This window comes from Spea bombifrons, chromosome 6, assembly GCF_027358695.1.
Source record: "Spea bombifrons isolate aSpeBom1 chromosome 6, aSpeBom1.2.pri, whole genome shotgun sequence".
NCBI lineage: Eukaryota > Metazoa > Chordata > Amphibia > Anura > Pelobatidae > Spea > Spea bombifrons.
The window spans coordinates 44,693,428-44,721,030 of NC_071092.1; the positions used below are offsets into that span (position 1 = coordinate 44,693,428).

General features: G+C 44.4%; 2 protein-coding genes across 7 annotated transcripts in view; both read left to right on the forward strand.

The window, feature by feature from the left end:
- Nucleotides 1–7,514, forward strand: part of PTPRF (protein tyrosine phosphatase receptor type F) — a 152,551-nt gene extending 145,037 nt beyond the window's left edge. For all 6 annotated transcript variants that reach the window (XM_053470075.1, XM_053470078.1, XM_053470077.1 and 3 more), the window contains 12 exons: nucleotides 575–672; nucleotides 770–893; nucleotides 983–1,158; nucleotides 1,657–1,776; nucleotides 3,137–3,291; nucleotides 3,450–3,735; nucleotides 3,866–4,044; nucleotides 4,158–4,284; nucleotides 4,686–4,811; nucleotides 5,195–5,349; nucleotides 5,690–5,825; nucleotides 5,917–7,514. In XM_053470075.1, the coding sequence (XP_053326050.1) occupies nucleotides 575–672; nucleotides 770–893; nucleotides 983–1,158; nucleotides 1,657–1,776; nucleotides 3,137–3,291; nucleotides 3,450–3,735; nucleotides 3,866–4,044; nucleotides 4,158–4,284; nucleotides 4,686–4,811; nucleotides 5,195–5,349; nucleotides 5,690–5,825; nucleotides 5,917–5,985 (1,751 nt within the window). In that variant the 3' untranslated portion in view covers nucleotides 5,986–7,514. The remainder of the gene's footprint in view (nucleotides 1–574; nucleotides 673–769; nucleotides 894–982; nucleotides 1,159–1,656; nucleotides 1,777–3,136; nucleotides 3,292–3,449; nucleotides 3,736–3,865; nucleotides 4,045–4,157; nucleotides 4,285–4,685; nucleotides 4,812–5,194; nucleotides 5,350–5,689; nucleotides 5,826–5,916) is intronic.
- Nucleotides 7,515–13,824: 6,310 nt separating this feature from the next.
- On the forward strand, nucleotides 13,825–27,603 carry KDM4A (lysine demethylase 4A). The gene is made up of 22 exons (XM_053468988.1): nucleotides 13,825–14,047; nucleotides 15,267–15,454; nucleotides 15,605–15,780; nucleotides 16,777–16,891; nucleotides 17,224–17,417; nucleotides 17,547–17,596; nucleotides 18,012–18,115; nucleotides 18,868–19,005; nucleotides 19,231–19,409; nucleotides 20,108–20,283; nucleotides 20,748–21,055; nucleotides 21,504–21,624; nucleotides 21,986–22,170; nucleotides 22,312–22,510; nucleotides 22,979–23,055; nucleotides 23,179–23,234; nucleotides 23,519–23,627; nucleotides 23,714–23,899; nucleotides 24,349–24,516; nucleotides 24,920–25,039; nucleotides 25,276–25,368; nucleotides 25,563–27,603. The coding sequence occupies exons 2-22, from the start codon at nucleotides 15,317–15,319 to the stop codon at nucleotides 25,701–25,703; spliced, it is 3,033 nt and encodes a 1,010-aa protein (XP_053324963.1). The 5' UTR covers nucleotides 13,825–14,047; nucleotides 15,267–15,316; the 3' UTR covers nucleotides 25,704–27,603.

A 27,603-nucleotide genomic window follows, 5' to 3' on the forward strand; every position in this document is an offset into this window, starting at 1 on the left:
CACTTTTCACATGTGGCGACTGGGAGACGAAGGCGAAACCAATTATTTCCATAACTCTTCTGGATATCCCCATCCCAACCTCCCTGCCCTGCCTTTTCCTTCTTTCCCTCCCATGCCTTCAGTTTTTAATTCACTTAATCCCACAACGGCATCTCTCTCACAGCTTTTTGGTACCTATTTAATCATCTGTACCTTTCCCCCCCTCATTGCTCCTCCTGAGTTGTCTGCCTTCTCCCTCCATCTTCTGCAAACACCTCACCTTCTCTTGTCTCTCATCTTTTTTTTCAGTATTTTTTGTACCTTGCCCCCTCCTCAACGTCCACTTGTTTAGCAGCATCAGAGCCCGCGGTGCGGCTGTTCCAATGTACCCGGCTCCGCGGTGCTGCATCCTCTCATGCAGAGCATGCGTGGCCACCACGTCGTGGCCCATTTTGCTGCTTCTCTCTGGGGTGTTGCAGCATGTTGTCTGTGTGTCCACTCATTCCGCTGCACTGTCCATCCTCACTCGTGGGCACGGATTGTCCGGCAGCTATCGTGGACACGACCAGTCACCCTTTTCTTTCCCTTGTCTTAGGCATGAGGGACCATCCACCGATACCTATCTGTGATCTTGCTGACAACATTGAGCGGCTGAAGGCCAACGATGGACTCAAGTTCTCTCAGGAGTATGAGGTGAGTCCCACCTTCACTGTGGACCTCAATGGGTCCCTCAAAACCTCCTTTTTCTATACAATTTACTTCTTGAGTGTGACCTTTGCCCTTTTTTTAGTCCATTGATCCAGGTCAACAGTTCACTTGGGAGAACTCCAACCTGGAAGTCAACAAACCAAAGAATCGTTATGCAAACGTTATCGCATATGACCACTCCCGTGTCATTCTTACCTCAGTGTATGGTACGTTGTTCCCACATAAATGGACGCCATTGCCTGTCAATCGCTGAATGCACTCCAAATCCTAAGAACCTTGTCTTCTTTCATTGCAGGTGTGCCTGGCAGCGATTATATTAATGCCAACTACATAGACGGGTACAGGAAGCAGAACGCCTACATTGCCACACAGGGTCCGTTACCAGAGACCCTCAGCGATTTCTGGCGCATGGTTTGGGAACAGAGGACGACTACCATTGTCATGATGACTCGGCTGGAGGAGAAATCCAGGGTTAGCCATAGCATGTTGGGACGCACGATGGGATTAAGTGTTCGCGGGGAACCATGATCTGCTTTAGTTATTATAACCTGATCTACAGTGTCAGCACTGACATTATCGGCAGACTACTAACGAGTTGGATAGTGGGAGTTGTTGGTAGACCTCAGTGCCTATCATCCTCAACCATCTGAGGACTGAGCGAGCGTGATGTAAATGTAATGAGTGCTGCCCACGGCCAAACAGCTGAGAATCACCCACACAGTTATTTTTTATATTTTATATTCTTTTTGATTTACAGCCAACCTGGGGCAAACCGTGTATTACAAGAAAGCATCTCATAATGTACCAAAGAATTATGCCTTTTTCAGCAATTAAAAGTATTACCCAATATCGCTGCTCAGATCCTATACAGTATTTCTTTTCTTTCATGTTTTGTCCGATGTGAGCAGTTTCTTAGCACATACAAAAATACCGTATTTAAGGTTTGTTTTTACCTGCTCTAATTCACAGGTGAAATGCGACCAGTATTGGCCAAGCCGTGGCTCCGAGACATACGGAATGATTCAAGTCACGCTGTTGGACACAGTGGAACTGGCCACATACACCGTGAGGACGTTTGCCCTTTACAAGGTGAGACAACCTGCCCCGAACATCTAAATACGTACCAATCACTGATTCACATTCTGGCTTTTTGGGGTAAACCAGTTAGCGATTTGCAGGCTGATGGTGAGGGCCAATAGATGATTGCCCAGACACAATGACCATGTTGTACTCTGTGTGCGCATGGTTTTTGTCCTATTGCTGGGTCATGTTTGAGGACCTGCCGCCGGGATAAAAGTCACCATCCAGTCCTGTTCACTAAGTCCAGGAGTGTTACTGATGAACGTATCCTATGTGTACATCGTTTCGGGGCGAAACGCATCGGGTTTTTATGTCTCCCAGTATGCGGCAGTTTTTTAAATACAAAAACAAAGAATTATTATTGTTTTTAAACGGCCGTAAAGTGGCGCTTCACGTTCCACTAACATACTGTGAAATTCGCACCTATGGATGCTGCATAAAGGGGTAATTAGTTCTTTAGTTATTAATTGTCTGGGGATTAAGGCAGGCACCCTGTAATATTTTGATTATTGCCAATAACAGATCACACACACACACACGCGCACACACACACACACACTGAACCACCTCTTGGTGTACAGGGAATAAAGGAGAGAAATGTTGCAGTAGAAGGTAGACAATCAAATTAAGACCGTAATGCTTTAATTTAATTTTCATTTATAATATAATTTTACGGTGCGCTGAGCTTAATGAGAGAAACAATAAATGCAGATAGCGGCTCTGGGTTGAACGAGTTCCGGGGTACCTATCACTTGGATTGATGGGGTTTTTTTTAGTGCATTGCAGGTCCCTCGCAGCAGCCATGAAAGCTAATTGGTCTTGTTTTATTTAACCGGTTTATGCGAGAGAACAAACTCTGGAATGCTTTACTCACAGGCAGCTACGTACCCTTTGCCAAAGTAGCTTAATTCGGAACAAACTCAATTCTTGATGTGCAATAAACCACTGGATGACAGTAACCGATCCCGGCCACTGCCAGAGTAGGGGGTGACCGCACTTAATCCTGGCTTACGCGGCCCAGATCTGGACACCAACGCTGACCTTCATCGTAAGCCGTTGGGAAATCGATTATTTGGCTCTGCGTTCAACCCAAATAATTTTTTTTTTTTAATGCCAAGTTTTTTGGAACTCTATGACACTGAGATATCTGGAAGCTCCCCCGTTGGGCAGTGTCGCCGGTCCCAAGAGACCCCTCCATATCTGCCAAGCCATTCAAGCGAAGCCGAGTCAAAATGAAAACTAGTCCTAACCCCGGCGCACCATCCTTGATATGTTAACCAGAGAATCGTCACCCAGGGGTTTAACTCTGACCGTAGGGAATAGACCTCTAGGTGAATGACGCAACGAGTGACCTCTCTCTACTCCACAGAACGGCTCCAGCGAAAAGAGGGAGATTCGACAATTCCAGTTCATGGCGTGGCCGGATCACGGGGTTCCAGAGTACCCCACTCCAATCCTTGCCTTCCTGCGCAGGGTCAAAGCTTGCAACCCTCCGGACGCCGGACCTATGGTTGTACACTGCAGGTACGCACACGCTGATGCTTGCGTTTAGTCTATGAAGTATATATTATAGACCTATTTTATGTTATAAGAACGTGGATGAATAAAAGCCAGTGAGACCAGCTGTGGTTTGTCTGCAGAACCAGATTAATCGGTATTTTCATATTTTTTTTTCTTGGCAGTGCCGGCGTGGGCAGAACGGGATGCTTTGTCGTTATCGACGCCATGCTGGAGCGGGTCAAACTGGAGAAAACAGTGGATATTTACGGTCACGTGACCTGCATGCGTGCCCAGCGCAACTACATGGTGCAGACAGAGGACCAATATATATTCATCCACGAGGCTTTGCTCGAAGCGGTGATGTGCGGGAACACGGAGGTCCCGGCCCGCAGCCTGCTCGCACACATCCAGAAACTGTCTCAGGTGCCCCCGGGCGAGAGCGTCACCGCCATGGAACTCGAATTCAAAGTAGGTGGCTGAGACTGTAGCTTGGGTCTTGTCAGAGCGCTAGCATCGTATGGTGTTGCTCCATGAACAACCCGTCTGACCGCCTGCTCTTTATTAACTGTATTTATTTTTCCTCCCCTTTCCGTTTAAGCTGTTGGCCAATTCTAAAGCCCACACTTCACGATTCATCAGCGCCAACCTCCCGTGCAACAAGTTCAAAAACAGACTGGTGAACATAATGCCGTACGAGCTGAGCCGCGTCTGCCTGCAGCCCATTCGGGGCGTAGAAGGCTCCGACTACATCAACGCCAGCTTCATCGACGGCTACAGGTAAAGGTCGCTTCTCCGTAATCACAATATCTGGACGGACCGGTTACCAGGATCGTGTCCGGCAGCTTGTGGACGCGACATCCCTGACCTTAATCCTTTTTTTTTTTTTGCAGACAACAGAAGGGTTACATTGCAACTCAGGGTCCTCTGGCTGAGACCACCGAAGATTTCTGGCGCATGCTGTGGGAGCACAATTCTACCATTGTGGTGATGCTGACGAAGCTCCGAGAGATGGGAAGGGTGAGGAGGCGAACGATAGAAGATGGTGGCATGTCTGTCGTAGAAGCAGCTTAGACGTCTCTCGTGACGTATTGAAAATGAGTGTTTTTTCATAATAATATGATTATGAGGTCTCACAGTACTTGATTCTTGTAAGGCAGCAGTAAGCAGTCTCTCGCGCTCTTTATGAGCCAATATTCTCGATTCTCCACCTTTTTCTTACCTGATGTAGATTGTATTCTCATGGTTATCCAGCCATCTCCAAACTCCCATCATAGAGCTTTTCGGCATCTCGTGGGGTCTTTGCTTTAGTATCAGTGAAATCCAGCAGCATCCCTCTATTAGGATCCATAGAAGCATGCCGGCTCTGTCTGCGTGAGAGTCTCCGGATCCCTAATCACACTATTTTATTACCTGTGTAGGAGAAGTGCCACCAGTACTGGCCTGCGGAGCGTTCAGCGAGGTACCAGTATTTTGTGGTGGACCCAATGGCCGAGTACAACATGCCACAGTACATCCTGCGCGAGTTCAAAGTGACCGATGCCAGGGTAAGCGCTGACCTCCGCCGCTACAGAGACTAACGAGGACATTTCCTTATCATCTAACCTTCGGTGGAAATAATAGCATTTAATAACTAATAATAACATTTAATAACTAATAACAACATTTAAGTACAGGGTGGAATACAGTACAGTATTATTTATTGTTTTATATGGTGCCATCATATTCTGTAGCGCTGTACAATCTCATAATATAGCACTGAAAATGTTTGATGTAATATTGCTACATTACCGTTGGTTTATCTAATGTTTGCAATTTACCGGGGTCGGTTCCCATGTGATATTTGCTCAATTGATTGTATTTACCGTTATTATACGTAAAGTAAAAGAGATCCCAACATTCCGGAACTAATCAGACCTCTGCTCTGCAGGATGGCCAGTCTCGGACGATCAGACAGTTCCAGTTCACAGACTGGCCGGAGCAGGGAGTGCCGAAAACGGGCGAAGGTTTTATTGACTTTATTGGGCAAGTGCACAAAACCAAGGAGCAGTTTGGACAAGATGGACCCATCACGGTCCACTGCAGGTACAGCGTTAACAATGATATCAGTCGGATAGCTGCTGTAGTATAGGTGCTTTTAGAGCCCAGGAGTGAGTGTACTCTAGCTTTCTAGACTCAACTCACCTGCACATCCCTCTGGGGTAAAGGGGGAACCAAAAAGTTAGGAGTTTGGGCTTGCACCTCTCTGCTTTTGACAAGTTGGGTCTATGTTGAGCAGTCGCTCTCTGCCACCGGGTTTTAAACATGAAACCTTGTAAGTATCGGAGATGAACTAAGAGTAGAGGTTGGGGCTATTGGGACATCTTGCAACCAGTTCACCCCATAGATGGTTAAAAACAACGTTAACCGGCCTTGTCCTCCGCAGCGCCGGCGTGGGCCGTACCGGAGTGTTTATCACGCTGAGTATCGTGCTGGAGCGCATGAGGTACGAAGGGGTGGTTGACATGTTCCAGACAGTGAAGACCCTGAGGACACAGCGGCCGGCGATGGTGCAGACAGAGGTGAGGACGCTCGACCGGTCCGCCATTTAAATCGGTACTTGCTGCAGATGATATACGTGGTTAGCCTGACGCTTTATTCTTCTCCGTGCAGGACCAGTATCAACTGTGCTACAGAGCCGCGCTGGAGTATTTGGGCAGCTTTGACCACTATGCAACATAACTACCACTAACCTTGCTGGGCGAAACGCGTCGGGATCGTGGCACCGGAGCAGTAAACCTGCGTCAGGTCTTTTTCTACAGGCGCTGTTCCCGTCTCACCGAGAAAAAAAAAATACAAATGCAAAGCTTTGCAAGACTTGCTTGGGATATCAGCACAACTCATCCCCGCGTCCCCTTCCATTCAGGTCTTGCTCCTACGGCACGCGTAACATGAAAATGATCACCTTTTTTTTATTTTTAATCTATTTTGTAGAGTGGTTTTTTTTTTTCGTTCTCTCTTTTTTTTCTAAAAGAAAAAAAAGTCCGTTCAGCAAAGTTTTATGTACCAAGCTGCCTTCCCTCCTCCTCCGGCAGCAATTCCTTTTTTTTTTTTTTCTTTCCGTTTTATATTTTTATTTTATTTTTTTATGGAACAAAAAAAAAAAAACAATTATGGCACTATGGGGAAAAACTGCAGAAAAAAATGAGGATTCTGACTGTAAGTATCCCTGTATTTCTGTTCTGTGCCCCTGGGAAGGGAACGCTCCGGTGGAAACAAAATAGCACATTATTTTCATACTCCGAACAATCGACGGAACGACGGACAATTCCTTGGGAAGAAGCCCCGGGTGGTCTCGAGACTTCGGACTTATAGCTGGTGTATGTCTCATCTCATCTCACCCATTGTGCGCTCCCACATGCTCACGGGAGTCTGAAATTCGGGTGTACGATTCGAAGCGTTACAGGTGAAGACCGAGGGACCAAGATTTCCACACAAAAAAAAAAAGCCCTATTTTTTTTTTGTCTTTTTAGTTTAGTTTTCCTTTTTAAATACTTTTTAACTTTAGCTTTTATTTTTTACTGTCCACATCCGTACGGAGCCGCTCGCCTGGCGCGAGGGACATAAAAAAAAGATTTGGGGGGCTCCAAGGATGATGAACGCAAAAAAAAAAGTATATATTTGCTCAAATCTGTAGAATGAAGATGTTTGAAGGTTATATTTTCTCTTTTCCGAGTTATATTAGAGTAAGGGGGGGGGTTTATTTTGGAGATTCCTGTATGGTGCCACAAAACTTGATTCCTCGTATGTTAAAAACGGTAACGTTCATTACAATGATGATCCTCCGGAACCTTCTACTAAACCTTGTGGGGGGGAAAGGACTATGAGTAACAATGGTATTTCTGTATTAATAGTCTATTGCTAATACCACGGGGAACGGGACGCGCCATCCTATGGATATAAAACGATAAAAAAAACAAAAACAAATAAAGGTGGTGGACAACTAATCCAAAATGTATCTGGTGTGAAATCGGAACGGACGCAGGGTCTCTAATGTTGGATAAGGCGATCATTTTTACCTTGTGTATACATTAGTGCTGTTAGGGGTTTGCTCTGTTGTATACAGTATGTTTTCTATTTGTTAATAAAAAGGAGAAAAACTAATAAAAAAAAAAAATGAAGACAAGAACGTACACACACACTCTACTAATACAGCATCTTTGCCGAAAATTCTCGATGTTAATAAATTTGAATAATCAGGTTTCATACAAGCTTGTCTGATGTTTTTGATGTTTACGGGGGTTGGGGGGGGGATTAAAAACCCATTGAGTTGCGGTCTGCATGACGGAAAAAATATGGCCTTTAATCTTCTGAAAGGTGGGTAAAAAAAAAAAAAATTCTGTTCCAGGGATTTGGATGACCGCGAGGATCTTCCGCACAGTATAGTCCGTTGCCAGAAGTCGTCAGCCGTTTGGGAGATCGGACCCTTTTTTGAAGACGAGCTAGCATTTCATTTAGCTGGAATTAGCAGAATGTCCGTTTAACCCTCTGTGTCTGGGATGGAAAAAAAAAAACCCACTGTTACTAATAAGAGCTGTCACTCATCTTTTAGTTACACCGGGCACCGAGCTCACATTATCTCTCAATGTACCGGAGGGGGGGGGCAATCGTTTTTGTCTCCCGTGTGGTATTTGGATCGTAGTTGGCCTTGGGCATGCCAATGTGCTTGCGAGAATAAATAAGTCTATAATTCCGTGTATTAGTGCTTAATAAATGACAATGCGTGTATTTCCGTATATAATGCCCTTATTCAACGTTCAATTCACAAATATCTGTGGCTCAAATAGTTGCCCGCCGTTGACGGCATTGAGGCATTTAACGATTATCGGTCGTTCTACTAGCGGTTTGGCTCTCGCTCCATTATTTTGACAGGTAGGGGGCAGCAACGCGAGCCGGGGGCAGAAGCAGTTAATCCTCCGATGTGTTTAAGGAGCTTGGCTTGGCTCAGTCATGTGTCGGGGCGCTCGTCAAGCTTGCCGGCCCGTGCGGATACGAGAGTAGCCGTTAACATATCAGCTCAGGGATGTCGTCGGATAGAACCTCCGTCGCTGGTGTATGGTAAATAAATACAGATTTATTATAAAGCTGATTTTTTAGTGCAATATTGTAAGCTTCCAGGGCCAGTCCTTTTTCCAGGTGAGGCGGGCAGCTGCCTGAGGCGTCTGGACAGGGGAAGGTCATCGGGTGTCGCACAATAAAATGTCCCCTATGTGTGACAAATGATGCGGCATCCGCTAGGGTGGGTAGATAAGTAGAACAGCCTCCCAGCAGAAGTGGTAGAGGGTAATACAGTGAGGGTATTAAACATGGATAGGATGGGATAGACATACGGCTCCTGAATCTAAGACGAGACCAACGACTGATTAAAGTCTTTACAGCAGGAGAAACAGGGAAGACTAAATGAGCCAAATGGGTCTGATGTGCTGGAAAGTTCTGTGTTCGATGTTAAACTGGACGGCATTCAATTATATCGAGTTATAGATTGGACTCTTATGCCCTATAGACTGAAAAACATTCAGAGAATGAAATCTGAACTCCAGTCTCTCTTTTAAAAGCCGCTGGTTTCTGATCACTCGGCTGTCGCTTTAAAATCACACGAAACGCCGTTCATCTTTCTCGGCAAATTGCGGAAACGATATAAAAATGTCTTAAGTGTCCGAGTTCAGAGCGATCTATTCTTCATACATCTCTTCTCAGGCAGCCGCGTCTCAGAACGGGGTTAGAGTGACCCGTCTCGGACAGCTTGATTGCTGCCGCGGGGCGCGCCGGCCGTCTCTCTGCATTTCAATTTGTATTCTTTGGCTGGAAATCATTATGAGAGCGCAGGAGACAGCAGCCAGCCGGTGAGCGAGGAGCACGGGGCTATCATGGAGCGCCATGTGCCGGCCCTCGCTGTCACCGGCCGTGCCGGTGGGGCTGTCGCCTTCCAAAGTTTGGCTCATTTAGATTAGAGATAAAACTTTTAAAACAAATTCAGGTTAACGGTGTCAGCTTTGCAGATATATTTTACTTTCAAGTATACCTACTAAGTGCCCCTCTTTAAAAGGGCCAGTCCCTCTCTCCATCTTTCCTCTCCTGATGCACCCTCTTTTCTAGGAGGTCAGAATGTTTGCTTGGTATGAGGGTATCGCAGGGTTCTACGGCCCTAAACGCCCCAATAATGTGTATAGAAACAGCAGTATAATACGTTAAATTGTGCAAATAAAATAATATTTTTATTTATTTTCAAATCATTTTTTTATTAATTTTGAAAAACATAACATAACATGTTACCCCTCCCCATGAACCCTGCAGAGTATTACATGAAAATGCATATTTTTCTAAGTCACTCGCGCTTTTTATGCTGAACTGCATAAATATCTGACAATAGTCACATAGGATTTCTCAGTAAAGCCCGTGCCTCTCGCCGCACTCCTTTTTGGCCATCTGGAAGAGCTATCGGGAGAGTTGTGACTTCAATATTCATTATGAAGCTTCTGTTGCAGGGAGAGCTTGGCTGACCCTGTATAATGTATAGTTAAATCATTGCCAGGTTTCCTAGACATTGAATTATACATTATACAGGGCCAGCTCAGCCCTACTCGCTGGAGAAACCTGCCAGTGTTGGCTCTTCGTAATGAGTAGTGACGTTGGACTGTTAAAACCAAAATTCTCTTGCAAAGTCCCCTACCAACTCTCCTCTTAGTGAATAAACCCCACTGCATATTATAAATAAATGTAATATAACATTACGAGCCTCCATCAGGGGAAACCGCATACTCACCTCTGGCCACTAGGTGGCGCTGCATACAGATTGATCCGCTTGCCGCTATCAGTAGAAGACCCCGCGACGTGCGATTCCTGCCTGCAGCAGTCAATTAAAAGTATCTGAAATGAGAATTCGCTTCCTCCTTTTCAATTCAGCCCGGCATATAATAAAACAAAAGCTTTCGTAAATATTCCAACATCCAATTCCTTTTTATTTACTGTTCACGATACGGTTACAGTATATCTAGTGTATCAGCGGTCACCTTGGTGATGTTAATGCCCCATAATGCTATGGGGGTATATACGCTATATGTACACCGGGCCATCACACCTATAGGAGGTTGTTCCATATCCCGTTCTAAAGCCATGGCCATTACTATAGAGCTGACCGTCCTTTGCAGCTATAACGGCTCTTCTGGGAAGGATTTCCGCGAGATTTTGGGGAGTTTCTGTGGGATTTTTTGCCCGTTCATCCAGTAGAGCGTCTGTGAGGTCAGGCGCTGATGTTGGACGAGACGCCTGGCTCGTGATTCATCCCAAAGGATACCGCCAGTGCTGGCTCGAGGAAGACCTAATGAATCATTGAATGAAACCTCAAGCAATGGAGAAGGCAGGGGGTGCTAGAGCTGCAGCTTCTCTCTAAGGGAAGTTGTTTTTAAAAAAAAAAAAAAAAAAAACTTTTAAATAATGCACATTAAAGTACTTTTAAATGCATTTTTTGTTGGTGAGGCTGTACCCACCAGCTCTACTTCTGTCCCACTTTTCGAGACGGGGGTAGAGGTTGGGAAGGACAGTGGGATTCGAGGGCGGAATCCAACAGTCCCGATTTAATTCTCTGGTGTCTGGGACCCCGGGGAATGCATGCTGCGCATGCACAGTAGCACTATCAATTACATTCTACCCCCTAAACTCCGCCGGAGAAGTTGGGGGGTTTGTGTGACGACAGTAGCATTTATGACACCTGCGGTGGGAAGCGGCGCTCGTCCCTCACTGTCGCTGTGTATGTGACATCAGTACCTTCTCCATCCGTTCATATTTTAGGAATTATTTAAGGCGATCAGACAATGACAGACAAATAATGATTCATTTATGATACGCCGTCTATCTCCGTGACGGTATGTGGTGGAGGCATGTGATACGGTCACCGATCTGTCTTACGTGTACGGCTTGCATATGATCCTCTCTGTATCTCTGCATAAATGTGTCCGCGTGAAGCTGCATCCTGACGCTGAATGCTAATCCTGATTATCCTCACCGCCTGCTCCCTGCCAGCTTAACCTCCCCAGCTGCTTATGTTTAAAAGGACGAAGCCGTGAATGAAACGCTTCTTCTGTCCCCCCAGGTCCCCAACTCAAGAAAAGAAAAAAAAATTTATAATCTCGCTCAGGGCCGGCCATCGGCATTCCCGGGAACGCCTCCATCTTCGGAGGGGAAGTGGACGGGGAGTGTGGCGAGTCCTGATATGGGCCATCGTGGCACCTTGTGGCCGCCGGCTGGATGTGTCCGGCTGCGTGCTGAGTGACCTTAAGGTGTGGGCCTTAAAGCGCCAGCGCGGCCTTGTAAACTCCCTAGTCGAGCCGCCTAATTAGCTCATCAGTGAATTTACTCTACTGACTTCAATACATACATGCCCCAGGAGAGCATTTAAACCGAAAGGCCCCGGGATACCACAGCGTAACGCAAAGCAGTGAGATAAGATGCCAGAAACCTGATTATATTATTCATTATACAGGGCCAGCTCTGCATTTAGGAGTAGAAACTGTTAAAGGTGGACTCTCGCCTTACCTTTATACACTTGTTATTGTTTTATGGTGTTAAGGAATATATATGGAACATCGTCGCAAAAACCTGCATAAAAGAGGCGCATCAGGGGAGGAAAAAGAGGGGCTTGGGAGGTATGCTAATGGTTATTAGTGAATATGGTATACAAGGTTTTGTTGTCTTACATTTCTTCTCCTTGTCTTTCTTTTCCATAGACGTATGATGATGAGGACCACAGAACGGACTCGTAACACTTTAATAACATACCTTGGAAATGTAGTCAATCCCCGGTCATACAACCAACAGCATGTCTCACTAAACTGATTTGCATGATTATTCCTCCCCAGCGAATGATTTCTTCCCTATAGTTAAGTAGCTTTTGTAAGAGCTGGGGGGGCTATATCTTCGGGACAGTTCTTTTTTCAACTTTAAGCACTTAGAGCACTTGCCTGAGGTAGAAGCTGCAGCTGAACTCGCTGCTCTGCCTTTAGACAAACATTGGCTGAGAGAGGGAAAGCTTCAAAGCCCCGAGGTATGTTTGGTGGCCCCTGACCATGCTCAAGGCCACCTCGGCACCTCGTGGACAGGCACCTCGTGGACCTTTCTTGGCAGCTCTAATCGCTTGGTGTGCGGGGTTGCATATCTCTTTGGGGGGGTACAGCCCCCTGAAGAAAAGAAGGGAATCTGGTTCCACGGTGGCCCCTAAGTCACATTTTGGCACCTTTTGCACTTTTTTTTCACACCAGAGCACCTGAACCTCGGGTCCTCCAAAAAAAAAAAAAAAAAAAAGGAGCTGCAGCTTTACTTTTCTCGCTTGGTCTGACAATTCAAGTCACTGATTGACCGCCTTCGCTAGAGCCAATTGACTTGTTGGAAATCTACAGGCCCCGACTGACCATCTGTGCCAGGCCCACCTTGGTCTAACCCGTCCGGCCCGGGAATCAATGTCCTTTTTTGGGTGCCGTTCTATAAAATAATTTTGTGTGATTTTCCTACATTTCTAAAAAGGGCAGTCCCCCGATCGGCTGGCGGCTGAGAGTTGTTTTGCAGGATTTTTATTTTGGGTCATTTCTGTGGGTCCCCCCAACTTTGCCTTTTTATCTATATTAAGAACATTTTTAGCACTAAGTCGCTTCGGGGAAAACGGCCATAAGAAGCTCCGGTGATCATTTGCATGAAGACAAAACCACATCCTCTTCCCTCTCACTGTGCGCGTCAATCACCGCTGATACGCGATCCGCGAACCCACAATAGTGGGTCAAAATTTGCACTTTTTAAGCTATTTTGTCTTATTAGGAGAGCAGGTTTCATGTTTCTGATTGGGCCGAGTGTCGATGCCTCCCAACTGTCCCGATGGACAGTCCCTACTTTGCCACTCTACCGCGCTGTCCCACGAGCTCTGGCGCTCACCAGATCCTAAACCGGCCCAGAAATAAGAGCTTTTACCAGGGGATAGAACTCTTCACCTGTACAGCGCTGGCAACATGTACAGGTGGAACTAAGTTCTGTCACACATTGTCCCCGTGACAGGCAGAGTAAAGGTGACGGACCATGCACACAAATCACCCCCTTTACCCGAAAATTGTGTGCTTTAGTGTAATAAAGGAATTACTTTATTCTTCTATAGGTTTCACCAGCTGTTCGTGTACAGAGACACATAAAGATATTTTTATACAAACACACAGGACTCTGCAATCCGCTGTTTGTTATTTCACATCAGGTGCAGGTATGTTGGTCCCTTTGTGTTTCCGTAGGTCCGTGTAAGCCATCCAGCTCTACACACAATACACGGCCCACAAAAAGCGTTCAGAAACGGCCTCTCCGTGTCCCGTCCCAAACGGCTGATTGGTTCGGAAAGCCAATGCAGTTAGCAAGTGATTGGACAGCGCTATGCAGACCTCATTCACGCGGCCAATCACGAATACGAGCCCCGCCTCTAAGCCGCAACAAAACATTTCTCGACCCAGCCCGATGTCCGCACGCTGATTGGCTGTTGGGCTCTCAAGCGTTTGGGAAGCAGTGCGCATGCACAGTGATGCGAAAGCGAAAAGGCGAGCAGAAGAAAGCAGCTCGCACCGGCAACGACCAAGGGCACATAACGGGGCAGGTGCCGTGGACACGGCGTGATAAGAGCGTTAACTGCGACCACAGTGACCTGTGTTACCGACCTGGGTATTTTTAGGCTGTTAAAGGGGCGCGACTTATACCGCTTCGTTCTCTACCCAGCTAACCTACGGTACGTCCTTTCTCTGTGTGTTACGTCTCTATGTCCCCTCACACTACCACCAAACCGGGGCTCCGGGGTGGGTACACATTGGCTAAGATAATGATACCCTCATCAGCCAATAGGAAAGCTGCGCACGTTTCCCTGTGCAGAGCTTCCGGTTACCGTGGGTTTAACCAATCACAGCCTGACATATAAAGATGCCACGCCTTCAATTCGCCGTGCTTCCTGTGCTGGCTGTCAATCACATAGCTGGGCTGTTCTTTAAGAGCGGTGGGTGTGGGGCGTCGGTTTATATCGTTATTATTATTATTATTATGATTATTACTATTACTATTATTATGGTTATTATCTGCATTAACCGGCTCAGGGAGCGGGAACGGCGCGCGGGCGCGGTGAAGGGTTTTACAGACATGAATTACTTTGCAGATTTGATTTAATTTCCTGGTTCTTAATTTCAGACCCAATCACGGAACCCCATTGGTTCAGATGAATTTATTGACTGCAGCATTAAATATTTATTTCTCATATACACAGAAATATTATTGTATAGAACTATTTGACAGGTGCACCTATGAGATCGATAGATCTGTTAGATAGATAGATATGTATATATATATGTGTGTGTGTGTATATATATATATATATATATATATATACACATCTCTTTCCATGGTGCCTGGACTAGTAACCTGTACCATGGATACAGAATAAAGCGCCAAACCGTCAGCATGTGATAGAATTTAAAGTGCTCACCTTACTACTTATACATCGTACAGGGTTTTTGGTGTTCCTCTAGTTTGTGGCAGTGTCACGTGCTTGTATGACATCAGGTTTGCCACATGGGGAGCTGTCATCATTCACAGTCAGAATCTTTACGTTGCTATAGCAGCCTGAGGATTACGATGGTGTAACAGGAACTCGTATAGCGTACTTCCAGACATCATACCTATATGCCAGATACTGACTTTAATGTTGTGTATGTATGTATAATATAATATATATATAAAAATTAGTTTGTGTATGTATATATAATATGTGTGTACATGTGTCATTAAATGTAGTTTTATATCTTATGATTTGCAGGTTAATATTAAAAATCTAGGATAGACCTTTCGGTTTTAAAATGTTATTTTAGATTGTTTGACGGTGTGATGTAATTCTTTAGCGCTAATATAAATACACAAACATGTCATGTTACATCTTTTTTTTTTTATCTGTTGTATCGCAGGCTCGATTTCTTCTGAGGTTCTGAAGAGCCCTCGAGGGTTTGACGCCAGGATGGCTGGCGAAAACGACAACCCAAACCCCGGCTCGAGGATCATGACGTTCTATCCGACCATGGAAGAGTTTCGCAACTTCAAGCGATACATCGCTTACATTGAGTCGCAAGGAGCGCACCGCGCTGGGTTGGCAAAGGTGGGTAAAGCGCACATATAGTGCTGACCTGTCAATCAACGCTGATTCATAGCTGTACACCGGTGGTTTGATCCCTGCTCAGCCCCTTATTTCCCGTTGTTTCGTGCGCGTGCTTCTGCAGTGCTCAGAGCTTTCGAAATATTCTTGCAGGTTGTTCCTCCGAAGGGATGGAAGCCGCGAACCTGTTACGACGATTTGGACGATCTGGTTATTCCAGCCCCGATTCAGCAGGTGGTCACCGGCCAGTCTGGACTCTTCACTCAGTATAACATCCAGAAGAAACCGATGACCGTCAAAGAGTTTCGGCGTATTGCTAATAATGACAAGTAAGAGCGGGTGGTGGAACCGATGTACTATAAAATGTGACTTCTCTTAAGAATGGGCCAGTGCGCCATGTTGCAGTATTTAGACTATAAGCTCCTAAAATAAATGCTTTCCTGAGCTTGAGTGCCAAGTTTACAATGAGACATTTAGGAGCCGGTCGTACAGCACCACATAATATGTTGGCACTTTGTAAATTAACATTAAAGAACTTAGTCCACAGGCTTTAACTTCCCTTCCTTAAAGCTCAACTATTTTATCTTCATGTGTTAAAGGCCCGCTGTACTTCCAACTCTGCCGCAGATCTATGTTGGGTGGCCTTGATTAACAGCATTCCGACGTGCTCTACACCAGCGGTTCTCAACCTGTGGGTCGCGACCCCTTTAGGGGTCGAACGGCCCTTTCACAGGGGTCGCCTAAGACCATCGGAAAACAAACATTTCACAATATATAATTACATATTGTTTTTGTGATTAATCACTATGCTTTAATTATGTTCAATTTTTAACAATGAAAATACATCCTGCATATCAGATATTTACATTACGTTTCATAACAGTAGCAAAATCACAGTTATGAAGTAGCAACGGAAATATTATGGCTTGGGGTCACCACAACATGAGGAACTGTATTAAAGGGTTGCGGCATTAGGAAGGTTGAGAATCACTGCTCTACACCTTGTTTTTCCCCTTCATATAAATTTTACATTCTGTTCAAAGGAGCAATAACCGCTTCTCGCTTAAATTATACGCTTTTACTTGTTTATTTTCAATTCATTCAACCAAATGCACCATTACTGTTAGACATTCAGCCTGCAGACAAAATCATTCCTGCTAAGTGGCTTTTTAGATGTTGCGTACGAGGATGAACATTGAGCTGGCATTGATGAAATAATAATATAACAAAGCATCTTCTTGGAGCAAGATATAAAAAGGCGTATTGTGTGGCTTATCCGGCTTGCTGTATTCTTCTTGGTTATCTCTCAATGCTTATTGCTGCAGGTATTGCACTCCCCGCTACGCAGACTTTGAAGACTTGGAACGCAAGTACTGGAAAAATCTGACATTTAACGCCCCCATCTATGGTGCAGACGTGAACGGTTCTTTGTATGACAAGGTACGTGACGCTGACGTCGTTGGTGACTGATATCCCAGCGATTTCAGAAGTGTGTTTTGGGATTGTACGGCAGAATTTAAGTTGAGCGGCTCTTAAGTGATGGCACGGTGTTATGTATACTGTGTAAACCCTCTGTCTGATCTGTAAATTGACTTCAGCATTTTATAGTTGAATGATTGAATTTGACTATTAGATCTTCGGCCCAATTTGTTTTTATATATGCGTTTCAGGAAAAGGCAATGTTAGTTAATTTGACTCGAGCGGTACCCTGTGTGATGCCGTGTGCTGGTACCATGTAGCTTGCTCTTACCTTGGTCTGTTTTATCCCAAAGGGCATTGAAGAGTGGAACATTGGGCGTCTGAACACGATTCTGGATGTGGTGGAGAGGGAGAGTGGGATAACCATAGAAGGAGTAAACACGCCCTACCTGTACTTTGGCATGTGGAAAACCTCATTCGCCTGGCATACTGAAGATATGGATCTTTACAGCATCAATTACTTGCATTTTGGTGAACCCAAGTCCTGGTAAGATTTGCTTTATGGGAAGGTGGTCGTCGTATAATTGTACAGTATGCGCTGTCACTCTGTAAATAAAATGTAATAGGCTCTTGCTTATTTTGTAACTTTTAACCAATAAATGTTCCCCTCTCCTAGGTACACTGTCCCCCCTGAGCACGGGAAAAGGCTGGAGAGGCTAGCCAAAGGTATGCCAATATCATCTGATTGTTAATAGTAAACTGAATGTCCATTACTGATCCTAGCATCCAAATTCTTTCTATTTACCCAATTTTTACTTTCTAATGTTCCATGTTAAAGGTAACTGTTGCAGGGATACGTTTTTCTATCGTTCCAATTAGAGAAAGTGTTCCTGTTTATCACAGAACAACTGTGTTAGTTAAATGGCAAAATACTTGGGCACAGTGTCTGTCTGTAGAATCCGATGAAACGTTTCTACGCCAAGTTAACACTTTACCAAGAAATCCTCCGTGAATACGGTCGGTGACAATTCAGGCAAATCTTCCTTCTGTTACATGGGAGATGCCAGAACCTGGCTGTTTTTACCAGTTAGTTTGTCTCATTCTCCGGTCTCTAACAGACTCCATGTGTTGTGTGCTTTAGGCTTTTTTCCTGGAAGTGCTCAAAGCTGCGAAGCCTTCCTACGTCACAAAATGACTCTCATTTCCCCCTTTATCCTGAAGAAGTACGGCATCCCTTTTGGCAAGGTGAGTAGGATCAATTGCAGCATCATAGCTAGACTTGTACTCAGATCAAAATGTCTGTAGACTATGGTAGTTGTATTATAACAAAAGCATCAAGTATGTTTGTAGGTATTGTGAGGTAGGTCTGGGATCTCCCCTCGCTGAGGTCAAGGGACAAGCGCTGTCTTCATTCAATCCAGGCACACAGCAGTAAATTCGTGCAATCTGACACAGGGTCAGGTTTATTAGAAAGGTTGCTGGGACAAAAGAAATATAACAGTAACAAAAGAAACACCTTGCCTGTCCGGCACTTACTATACATAGGATGTCCCTCACTACCAGCTGGAGAGCTTCTCTCTGCCAACTTAACATAACATAATATGTCCAGCAACCTTTACTCACAGGTCTCTTCCACAGACAGGCTTTCTGTGTCCTCAGTCAGAGAGAGCTACCTGCCCTCCTGGCTTCCCTTTTATATCCACCCTCTAATTCACTTAATTAATCACCTAGCAGGTGGAAGTCTCAGGTGTTACTCCACATAGGAAAGGAATCTAGGAGAAACATACCTCCCTTCCACCACCAATCCTACATGACTGTCACAGTATCTAATAAAAATATCCATACATATATAACCTGACTAGAGCAAGCTCGCTTGTCTGGCAAAAACATTGAACATCTGACCCTTCAGGACATCGATGCTGTACGATCCCTGTGCTCTCTAACCTCCGGGTAACATTGTTTGGTCCAGGCTTATTATTGAGTGCTTTTTGTTATAGATAACTCAAGAAGCTGGTGAATTTATGATCACTTTCCCATACGGCTACCACGCTGGCTTTAACCATGGATTCAACTGTGCAGAGTCCACCAATTTTGCTACTTTACGGTGGATCGAGTACGGGAAGCAGGCTGTTCTGGTGAGTGTCATGAATGGAGCTTTGGTTAAATGTGTCTGACATTAATGTAATTCTTTGCTGTTTGGGATGTGGATCTTTTTAAAGGCGAAGGCCTCTAGCTTAAAATAAAGTTGGGATTTGCATAAAACGGACCTAGAATCTCATTGATCTTTTGATCAGGTAGTTATTTAACTTTCGTATTTAATGTGCCAACATGTAACCCTTGTACGTCTGCGTTGTGTACAGTGTTCTTGCAGGAAGGACATGGTCAAAATATCCATGGATGTGTTTGTGCGGAAATTCCAGCCTGAGCGCTACAAACTGTGGAAATCGGGGAAAGACGTTGGCCCCATCGACCATACGCAGCCAACTCCAGAGGCTGCCGAGTTCACTGACGACCAAACTGAATCTGAGCAGAAAAAAAGGTAAATCTGGTACTGAATTACACTGCGCTGGAGAGCCTTTGTCAAGAAATAGGACAACCTCTTATTGTAAACAGAACTTCGTGAATGGAGACACTTTTTTATTTTTCTATTTAAGCAATTCTTGTTTTGTATGTGTTCTCGCTTTATCTTTCTAAACAAACACCCTGGCTCCTAATTATACACCCTCTGGTAAAGAATAGAATGGCTCAGTCTTAACGGCACACAACAAAATTAGATAAAACCAGATTTTTAACAATGCCAACGTGCATTACTGTGTACAGCACTGTGGCCCCCCCCCCCGTCACACTGGTTTCTTTGTTAATTGAATCCAACAAAATTAATGTTGGTTTATTTGAAAGGTTGCTTGCTGAAACAAAATGTGTATTCAAGTTTAACCAAAAACATTCCTCTGATTCTGTGTTGAGTTGCTGGTCCAAATATTTTAGTATATAATTATAGCAAATCCTACGTGTTGTGCTTCTCAGGTTTGGGATTAAAGCCCTCAATAAATTAGTGTTGGGGTAGCGTGTAGGGTTTTTTATTTATTTTTTTTCTATATTTATATTCCTTCAGAAATAGTGTGAATAGAAACCTTCAGGAGGATGCATGGTGTATATTGTTTGTGTTCCCTATGTGTGATTGCTGATTAATGTAAAAGGCTGCAGGTATACATAAAGTCTGCCTCTCTATCACTACAGTGTGGCCAAACACCGCATTGGAACCAAGAGGCACCGAGTGTGTCTGGAGGTGCCGAAGGAGCTGAGTGGAGACTTCTCTGCGGAGGACTTCTGCCCCGTGCCGTGCGATGTGGACACCCCGTGTGTCGCACAGGTCAAAGAGGCTGAGAGTGGCACGGATGACGCTATGGAGCCAGGTACAACTTTCTGGAGAGAGTCTGTGTCAGAATTACTGTTGTCAGTTAAAAGGCAGGGATGCAGATTACTGGACGGGACCTATTCTTAGTCTCAACCTCATTAGTACAATACGAAAGGGCTTTGTTCTCGTTAAGATTGGTTGATTCTACAAAAGTAGCGTGGACCCAATTCCATTGAAATTCAGACTTAAACGCCAACTTTCTCCCTTTTTCATAAAGAAGCCCATTTGAATAAATCCGAGTGCTCAAGACCACCTGTGTGTAGCTCGCTAGATGTTGCTCTAACACAAACACTTACTCGAAGATACGTTTACGTATGTCTGGTCGCCCCTCACAAAAACTTTGCAAGACTCAGTATGACCGTTCAGCTTGCTTTTGTGTATGGAATGGGTTACAGCCGTGTTGTTGAATGCGTTTGATAAGCAGCGCTGTGTAGTTCCTCACATATTTATGTTTTATCGCAGGCTCCTCTGGACAAACTTTTGAAACTCTTAAGAACGTTCAGAGTTTCAGTCTCCCAGGACAGGATCCGGCGTTTTCCAACCCAGGCAGCCCATCGACCAGCCGGCAGAGTTCGGCTCCATCTTCCTCCTCCTCTCAGGACAGTTTCCCCGACAGCTCGGGCTCGTCAGACACGGACTCCGACGCACAGCAGAGCAGCCACTCCGGGAAGAAGCATTCTGTTCATAGCTACGCCAAGGGGAATGACAACAAGGCAGTGAGAAAGAAAAAGAGCAACATGGCCAGCTTCACGGAGCAGGACCTGAAAGAGGTATCTGAAACTACTTTGGCAAAGACCGAGCTCTGCTTGGCATTATACCCTGCTGTGTCCTGATCGTGTGCTTTATTTTCATCACGGAATACTTAAGATTTCAAGGTTCATGTAGTCAATGTGTGCTTGTTTATGGCATGATTAACCTTCATGCAGAAATATGCCATTCTGTCTCATTGTGCTGAAAGTATTCTTTCAGCTACATTTCAGGAGTCATCTCATTGCATTTATTTATTTATTTTTTTAATGAATCCAAAGTTCTCACCGTGTAATTCTGAGCATCCTGTAACAGTTGGTGTGTCTTATGTGTCGTTTTAAATGGCATTAGAGCGGATTAGAAGTACACAGTTTAAGCTTTTTGTGATTGGCTGCTATACACATGAATGGCTGAGCTGCTTTTTGGGGTGAACCTCCTTTAACGTGTATCTACTGTCAATTTGTTATCCAGGTTGCTAAAAAGCACATGAAGTCCCTGAAAGAGAACATGAACGCTAAAAGCCGCCGCCAACCTCTGTCCAAGCTCCCTCGTTACCATCCTCTGGTGATGAAAGAGAGCGGCAGTGATGATGGTAATTTCTGATTAATGAATATCTAACTAGCGTTATTTAATGAAATGGTTGCCACCACTGGATAGAGAAGAAAAATTGTTAGCCATACTTTCAGTGAATGTATAAAATGATTGGGCTAATATGTGATCTGCAAACTGACCTGAATGCCTCCTTTGGGGGTAAGTGTTCAAAATCTCACAACCCATGTGTTCACTAGATAGTAGAAATGTTTCGGTTAAAGGTAGGTCTCCTCTTTTGAACCATACGTATAGACCATATAAACTATATTCTCTGTGAAAATATATTCAATTTTTTCTTTGTTACTCAGCGTAAGAGCTTTTATCGGTGCTCAGATTAACAAAATCTTGCTCTCTCCATTTAGATGTCCCGGACCAGATTTTAATGGATGAGGAATTTGAAGAAGCGGAGTCGTGGGCCAAGCGTCTCTCCCAACTGTGGCAGAATAAACCTCCCAATTTCCAGGCGGAGCGAGATTTCAATATTGCGATGTCCCTTTCTCCGCCGCACTGCGCGGTCTGCATGCTCTTCCAGTCTTACTCTTATCCGGTAAGATATAAACCTTTGGCATTTAATGGCAGCTCTTGGAGTCGGAGCTGGGGTTATACCCTTGCCCGAAACGTCTGACGCGTTCATTTTGTGTGTGGCAGATTGTTTGGAGTTGATTTGACTTTTGATTTCGCCCTGCAGTCAGAGTCTGGAGAAACTCCTGTGAAATCTGACCCAAGCGCAGTTGGATTCCAGATGAAGACCAAACCGCTTATCCCAGAGATGTGTTTCACGACCACCAGCAGCAGCACCGAACTCAACCTTTCTGCCCCTTTCCTGGAAGAAGATGGAACGAGCCTCCTCGTAACCTGCAAAAACTGCTGCGTGTGCGTCCATACCAGTACGTATCCCGCTGCTTACCCCGGTCTGTCTGCTATAGCCCCGTAACGAGACATTAGCAAACGATTCAGTTGAGACATTCTTCTTCTATCTAAAGGTTTTAGATAGTTTTCAGGCAGCTGTATATTAGCCATTTTTATGTGTTATCGTATCTCAGTTGACCAGATAAACACCATGGCTTTGTGAATAGAACATCTGTCTTAATCTCCCATTTGGATGCCGTTATTACTGTATACAGAGTTTTATTTAAGAATCAAAGAAACATTCTACTTCCCCTTTAGAAATAAAAGCCGTCTTCAATGAGCAGGTGCCCGTCACCAAGAAAAAGCAGTTTGTAGCATATTAAGAATGGATTGTTTCCTCAAAATTCCGAAAGCAATATTAAAAGAATAAATGAAGTGGGCTGTTTAAATTCTGAATGTGTCCACATTAAACGGCAGTGACTGTAAAACACTTGTCTTCTATCCAGGTTGTTATGGAGTGCCTCGAGAAAAAGCTGTCGACGGTTGGATTTGCTCAAGGTGCGAAGAGAATGCTTTAACAGAGGTAAGAGCCACAACCTATGGCCAAACCAACCAATAATGTAGAAATGTCTCCCTTGTGTCGCATCCACTTATCTTTCCCCAAAGACTGATTCATTTTCTCTTTTCTTTGGTCTCTCCTCTCCAGGACTGCTGTCTGTGTTCTCTGCGAGGCGGTGCTCTGCAGAAGGCTAATGATAACCGGTAAGTCTCTTTACGGGATGATGTGGGGTCATGGGGAGAATATAACCTGCATTTAAATAGCTATCTTTATCTATAAAATTAGACCCAAAACGCCTAATAGCCCCTTTGCCCCATAGAGAACCCACCTCTGATCAGTATCTTGCGTTGGACTGCTCTGTCCTGTTAACAGAAGCCAAAGGATTTATATAAGTTGTCTTTTTACGTATATTAAAGTAATCTGTAACTTGTGTTCATTGAGATCCGTGGTTGCGCTTGTTGTTTGACCCCCTGTCTGCCTGCGTTAGGTGGGTGCACGTGATGTGCGCTGTGGCTGTGGCAGAAGCCAAATTTGTAAACATCGCAGAGCGCCGTCCGGTGGATATCAGTAAAATCCCGCTGCAGAGGTTCAGACTGGTAAGTGTTTGATTGGCGGCTGATTGTGTTGGTCGGTATCTGGATGTTAAACGCTGTCCAAATCTGACCTTGTGTTCCCGTTCCAGAAATGTGCTTTCTGCAAGAAAAGGAGAAAGAGAGTTGCGGGGTGCTGTGTTCAGTGCTCACACGGACGCTGCCCCACGTCCTTCCACGCCTCCTGTGCCCAGGCAGCCGGGGTCGTGATGCAGCCCGATGACTGGCCCTTCGTCGTCTTCATAACATGTTTCAGGCACAAATCCACCAACAATGACGTAGGTCATAGACAGCCGAATGGCAATTGTTTCATTGTCTTTTTGTATTTATAAATCAAAAATAGTTTGTGTGTGTGCATGAGTAGTATTAGTAGCTTTTTTTTGTTTGTGGTCATTTATGATTCTAAAAGTTAGCTTTTAGGTACATCATGGAATTCCCCCCCCCCATGGAGTAGTTGATATCACAAAATTACTTCTGAGACCAAAGTAATTTCCTAATTATTGAAAGGGTACTTAGTTCTCCATTGATCTGTTTAAGCGTTGTCGATGCTCATGGCACTTTTTAGTGCAGCGATTCTATGTATTGTGTATGGTGGCTGGAGTGTCCCTTAAAATGCTGCATTATATCTCGTAAGTGTTTGTGTGTCTCAGTAAACTGCCTGCTGATTTTTGTGGTCTGATCTGACATCCAGCATCGCATATATGTAACCTTATTTCCCTCCTCGCAGGGAAAAGATTCAAACAAGGACATCGTTCTTGGGCAGACAGTAATCAGCAAACATAAAAATGGCAGATACTATCAGTGCGAGGTGGTCAAACTATCCAAGGAAACGTTCTACGAGGTCAATTTTGACGACGGCTCCTTCAGCGATAACTTATATCCAGAGGATATCGTGGTAAGAGCGCACGTCATGGTTTTCTGTGAAAATTCCTAGGAAAAATACACCTACGTTTTTCTTAATGCCAGATTTATATTTATAATGTGTTCTATGAACTTGTCGTTTGTCGCGTTTATACTGTCTTCAAAATACGTTTCCTATGTTCCTCCGTGAAGGCCGTTAAACAGAATAGTCGGACGGAGGGACGTTTCCTGTGTGGTTTTATTTAGACAGTTTCCATGTTTTTGGGTGACTAAGCTTAACCTTGGAGGGGCTAATAATAATAATAATAATAATAATAATAATAATAATAATAATGTTTCAGAAACAGAGCTAGCCTTTTGTACTTAATATACCCCCTTAATACAATAAGCGCTGACATATAGCACCATTATGATGCCAACACCTCCTCTATTCACAGAGTCGCGACTGCCTTACGATGGGACCCCCTCCTGCCGGAGACATTGTGCAAGTCCGTTGGACAGATGGATTGGTTTATGGTGCCAAGTTTGTTGCATCTCACACCATTCAAATGTATCAGGTAAGTGATGGAGAACAGAACATACAAAGTTTAAGGGAAAAGTCTTTACACCGGTAGTAGTAGTAGTACAAAATAAAATATAGGTTCCTTTTTGTAGGACCTATTTATCGGCTGTCTCCGGTGTTCGATACTGAAGCACGTGATTGTGCGGATGTAATGTCTGTTTTGGGGTTTTCAACGTGACTGTATGCCCACAGGAAAACAAAACCTTGATTTTCTTGTATTTGGTTGATTAGGTGGAGTTTGAAGATGGGTCCCAGCTGGCCGTGAAGCGAGATGATGTTTACACTCTAGACGAAGAGTTGCCAAAGAAAGTGAAAACCCGCTTGGTACGTCTTTTTTATTGTTTTGTCTGTCTTGGCCACGCTTTATGTATTTTGGCTTATTTTTGCTGTCTCGGGTCTCTGTGCCGTATGGGAAAGCCACATAATTGCATAGTCTTGCAGTAATCCCATCGGTAGTGTGAAAGCTGTGGGATCTTGTTGTTGTGTCCGGTACTTACCGCTTTATTTTCCCCTCGCAGTCCGTGGCATCTGACATGCGCTTCACAGAAATCTTCACCGAGAAGGAAGTAAAACAAGAAGTGAAGAGACAGAGAGTCATCAACTCCAGATATCGGGAAGATTACATCGAGCCCGCGCTCTACCGCGCCATCATGGAGTGAGGCTGGGACCAGCCAAGGCCACCACTCCTCTCTGCCCAACATCAATAGAAGAGGACAACAGCCTGTGTGTTCTGGGAGCGCAAAATTGTGGCCAAATATTTGATACATTATTGGAAAATGGGACCTTACGAATTCTACTGTGATCTGGCATAATTAACATTTGAAACTTTAAGAAAAAATAATTTAAGGGAAAAAGTCCTACCATTTTTTACAAAGTGGTAACGAAGAAATATACTTTCCTGCTGGCTTGTGTCACCTGCGTTTTGGGCAGCTCTCTGAAGACTTGTGATAAAGTTCTTGCCCGCACTTTGACGACTTTCCGAACAGTGTTAAAGGTGCTTGCTCTCATGTCTTATTCTTTCTTTTTTTTTTAAGTTTTTGACATGTTTTCTTCTCTCCTATTTCAACATAACCCGTGGAGGATTTACTCCAATCGCACCATTTGACCTGGAGAAAAACTGAGGAAACGCGGGAGTGACTTTAATAAATTTCGCTCCTCGCCCTCTTATTGTCAGATCCAAGAAACTGGGATTTGAACATCAATTGAGACTTTTTTTTTTTTCCTGAATCAATTAGATTCTACCTTCCATTTGATAAACTTTGCGTTGGGATATGCTGCGTTCTTGTGCAGAAAGCGTGGACTTGTCTATAAAATAAACTAGCAGGTTCCTCTCACTCTTTGCGGATGGATTTTTTGCGGCAGGTGCATTTTGTGATTTGCGGTTACGATGTCTTGCGCTGGAGGTTGGACGTTGGGCCTTCTCATTTTCTAATCGGTGTCTACCTCTCGCTTAACAGCTAAATGTCTGTTCATGAAATTGTAAACTGATCTGATTTGGTTCCGCCTCTGCCTGTTCACCGTCGCGTGACCGTGAAGTATCACAAACAGGTGCTACAGTCCTACGGTGGAGCCCGCCGGCGTATGATAACGAAACAATCGCACAGATGTATGGGGGTATCTATATAGAGCAAGGGACTTATTTTGCCCACAAGTGGACTTTGGGTGCTACCGTGTAAGGGTGAATTGTCGAGTATAATTTTATATTTGTACTTAAATGCACACTATATCTTTTTATAAGATGAGTTGGAAAAACATTGCATTGCCGCTACTTTTTCTTTTTGTCGAGCATTCTGTCCATTTTGTTTTCTACCGCTGAAGTGACAGTATTTTACAGAATAGCATGTAAAAGCTGTGGGCTTGTTAAGAGTTCCGATACCCCTTGTATCTCCCTGCCTGCTGGTTTTGTAATTTGGCTCTAAATCTTGAGCCAAGACGTGTATTTTATAAAGAGCCGTTTTTAACACAGTGCAGCAAATGGACCGCTTTTGTATATATATTTCTATTTAAATAGGTAATTTAATTCATGCGGTTGCGTGAACCCCTGAAGTGCTAGAAATATCGGGTGACTGCTGGTAAACGGATAAAACAAGTGCAGAATAATCAGAATGGATGAAAGCGGTTGCCGGAATTGCCCCAATCTCCGGGGCAAAGTTGGAACCTCCAAGCCATCAGGAACTTCTCTTACCCCGAGCTAGAAAACGAGTCTACGGAAGCAAGTCCTGTTCTTTGATCGTACCGTGGCTGATGCGTCTTCTGCACTTCAATCGTTGTTTTATTTTATTTAAGTTCTTTCATCGTAGAGGACCTGTTCATAAATGTGTTGCTTACCTACCCGGTGCTGGAGCGGCCAGCTTAAAATTCAAACCTGTGTTTTGAAGAAAGGAAAAAAAAAATGCATTTTGTTTTCTTTTTAAACTAAATCTTTAAATTATATTGCTCGGTAGATCATTCATTTTTAGCAATAAACTTGTGTGACGTGCATTGCTTGTCTGTGAATGTTGTTTGAAAATGTACGGTTTTAAGTAAAATGAATACAGGTTTCGGTGTTTTGTCCTGGAA

Excerpts from the sequence above, each read along its gene's own strand:
- KDM4A (XM_053468988.1), top strand. The coding sequence starts at position 15,317 with ATGGCTGGCGAAAACGACAACCCAAACCCCGGCTCGAGGATCATGACG. Across the intron at positions 15,455-15,604 it reads ACCGCGCTGGGTTGGCAAAG|GTTGTTCCTCCGAAGGGATG; the intron begins GTGGGTAAAGCG and ends ATATTCTTGCAG. Across the intron at positions 23,900-24,348 it reads ACAAATCCACCAACAATGAC|GGAAAAGATTCAAACAAGGA; the intron begins GTAGGTCATAGA and ends CCCTCCTCGCAG.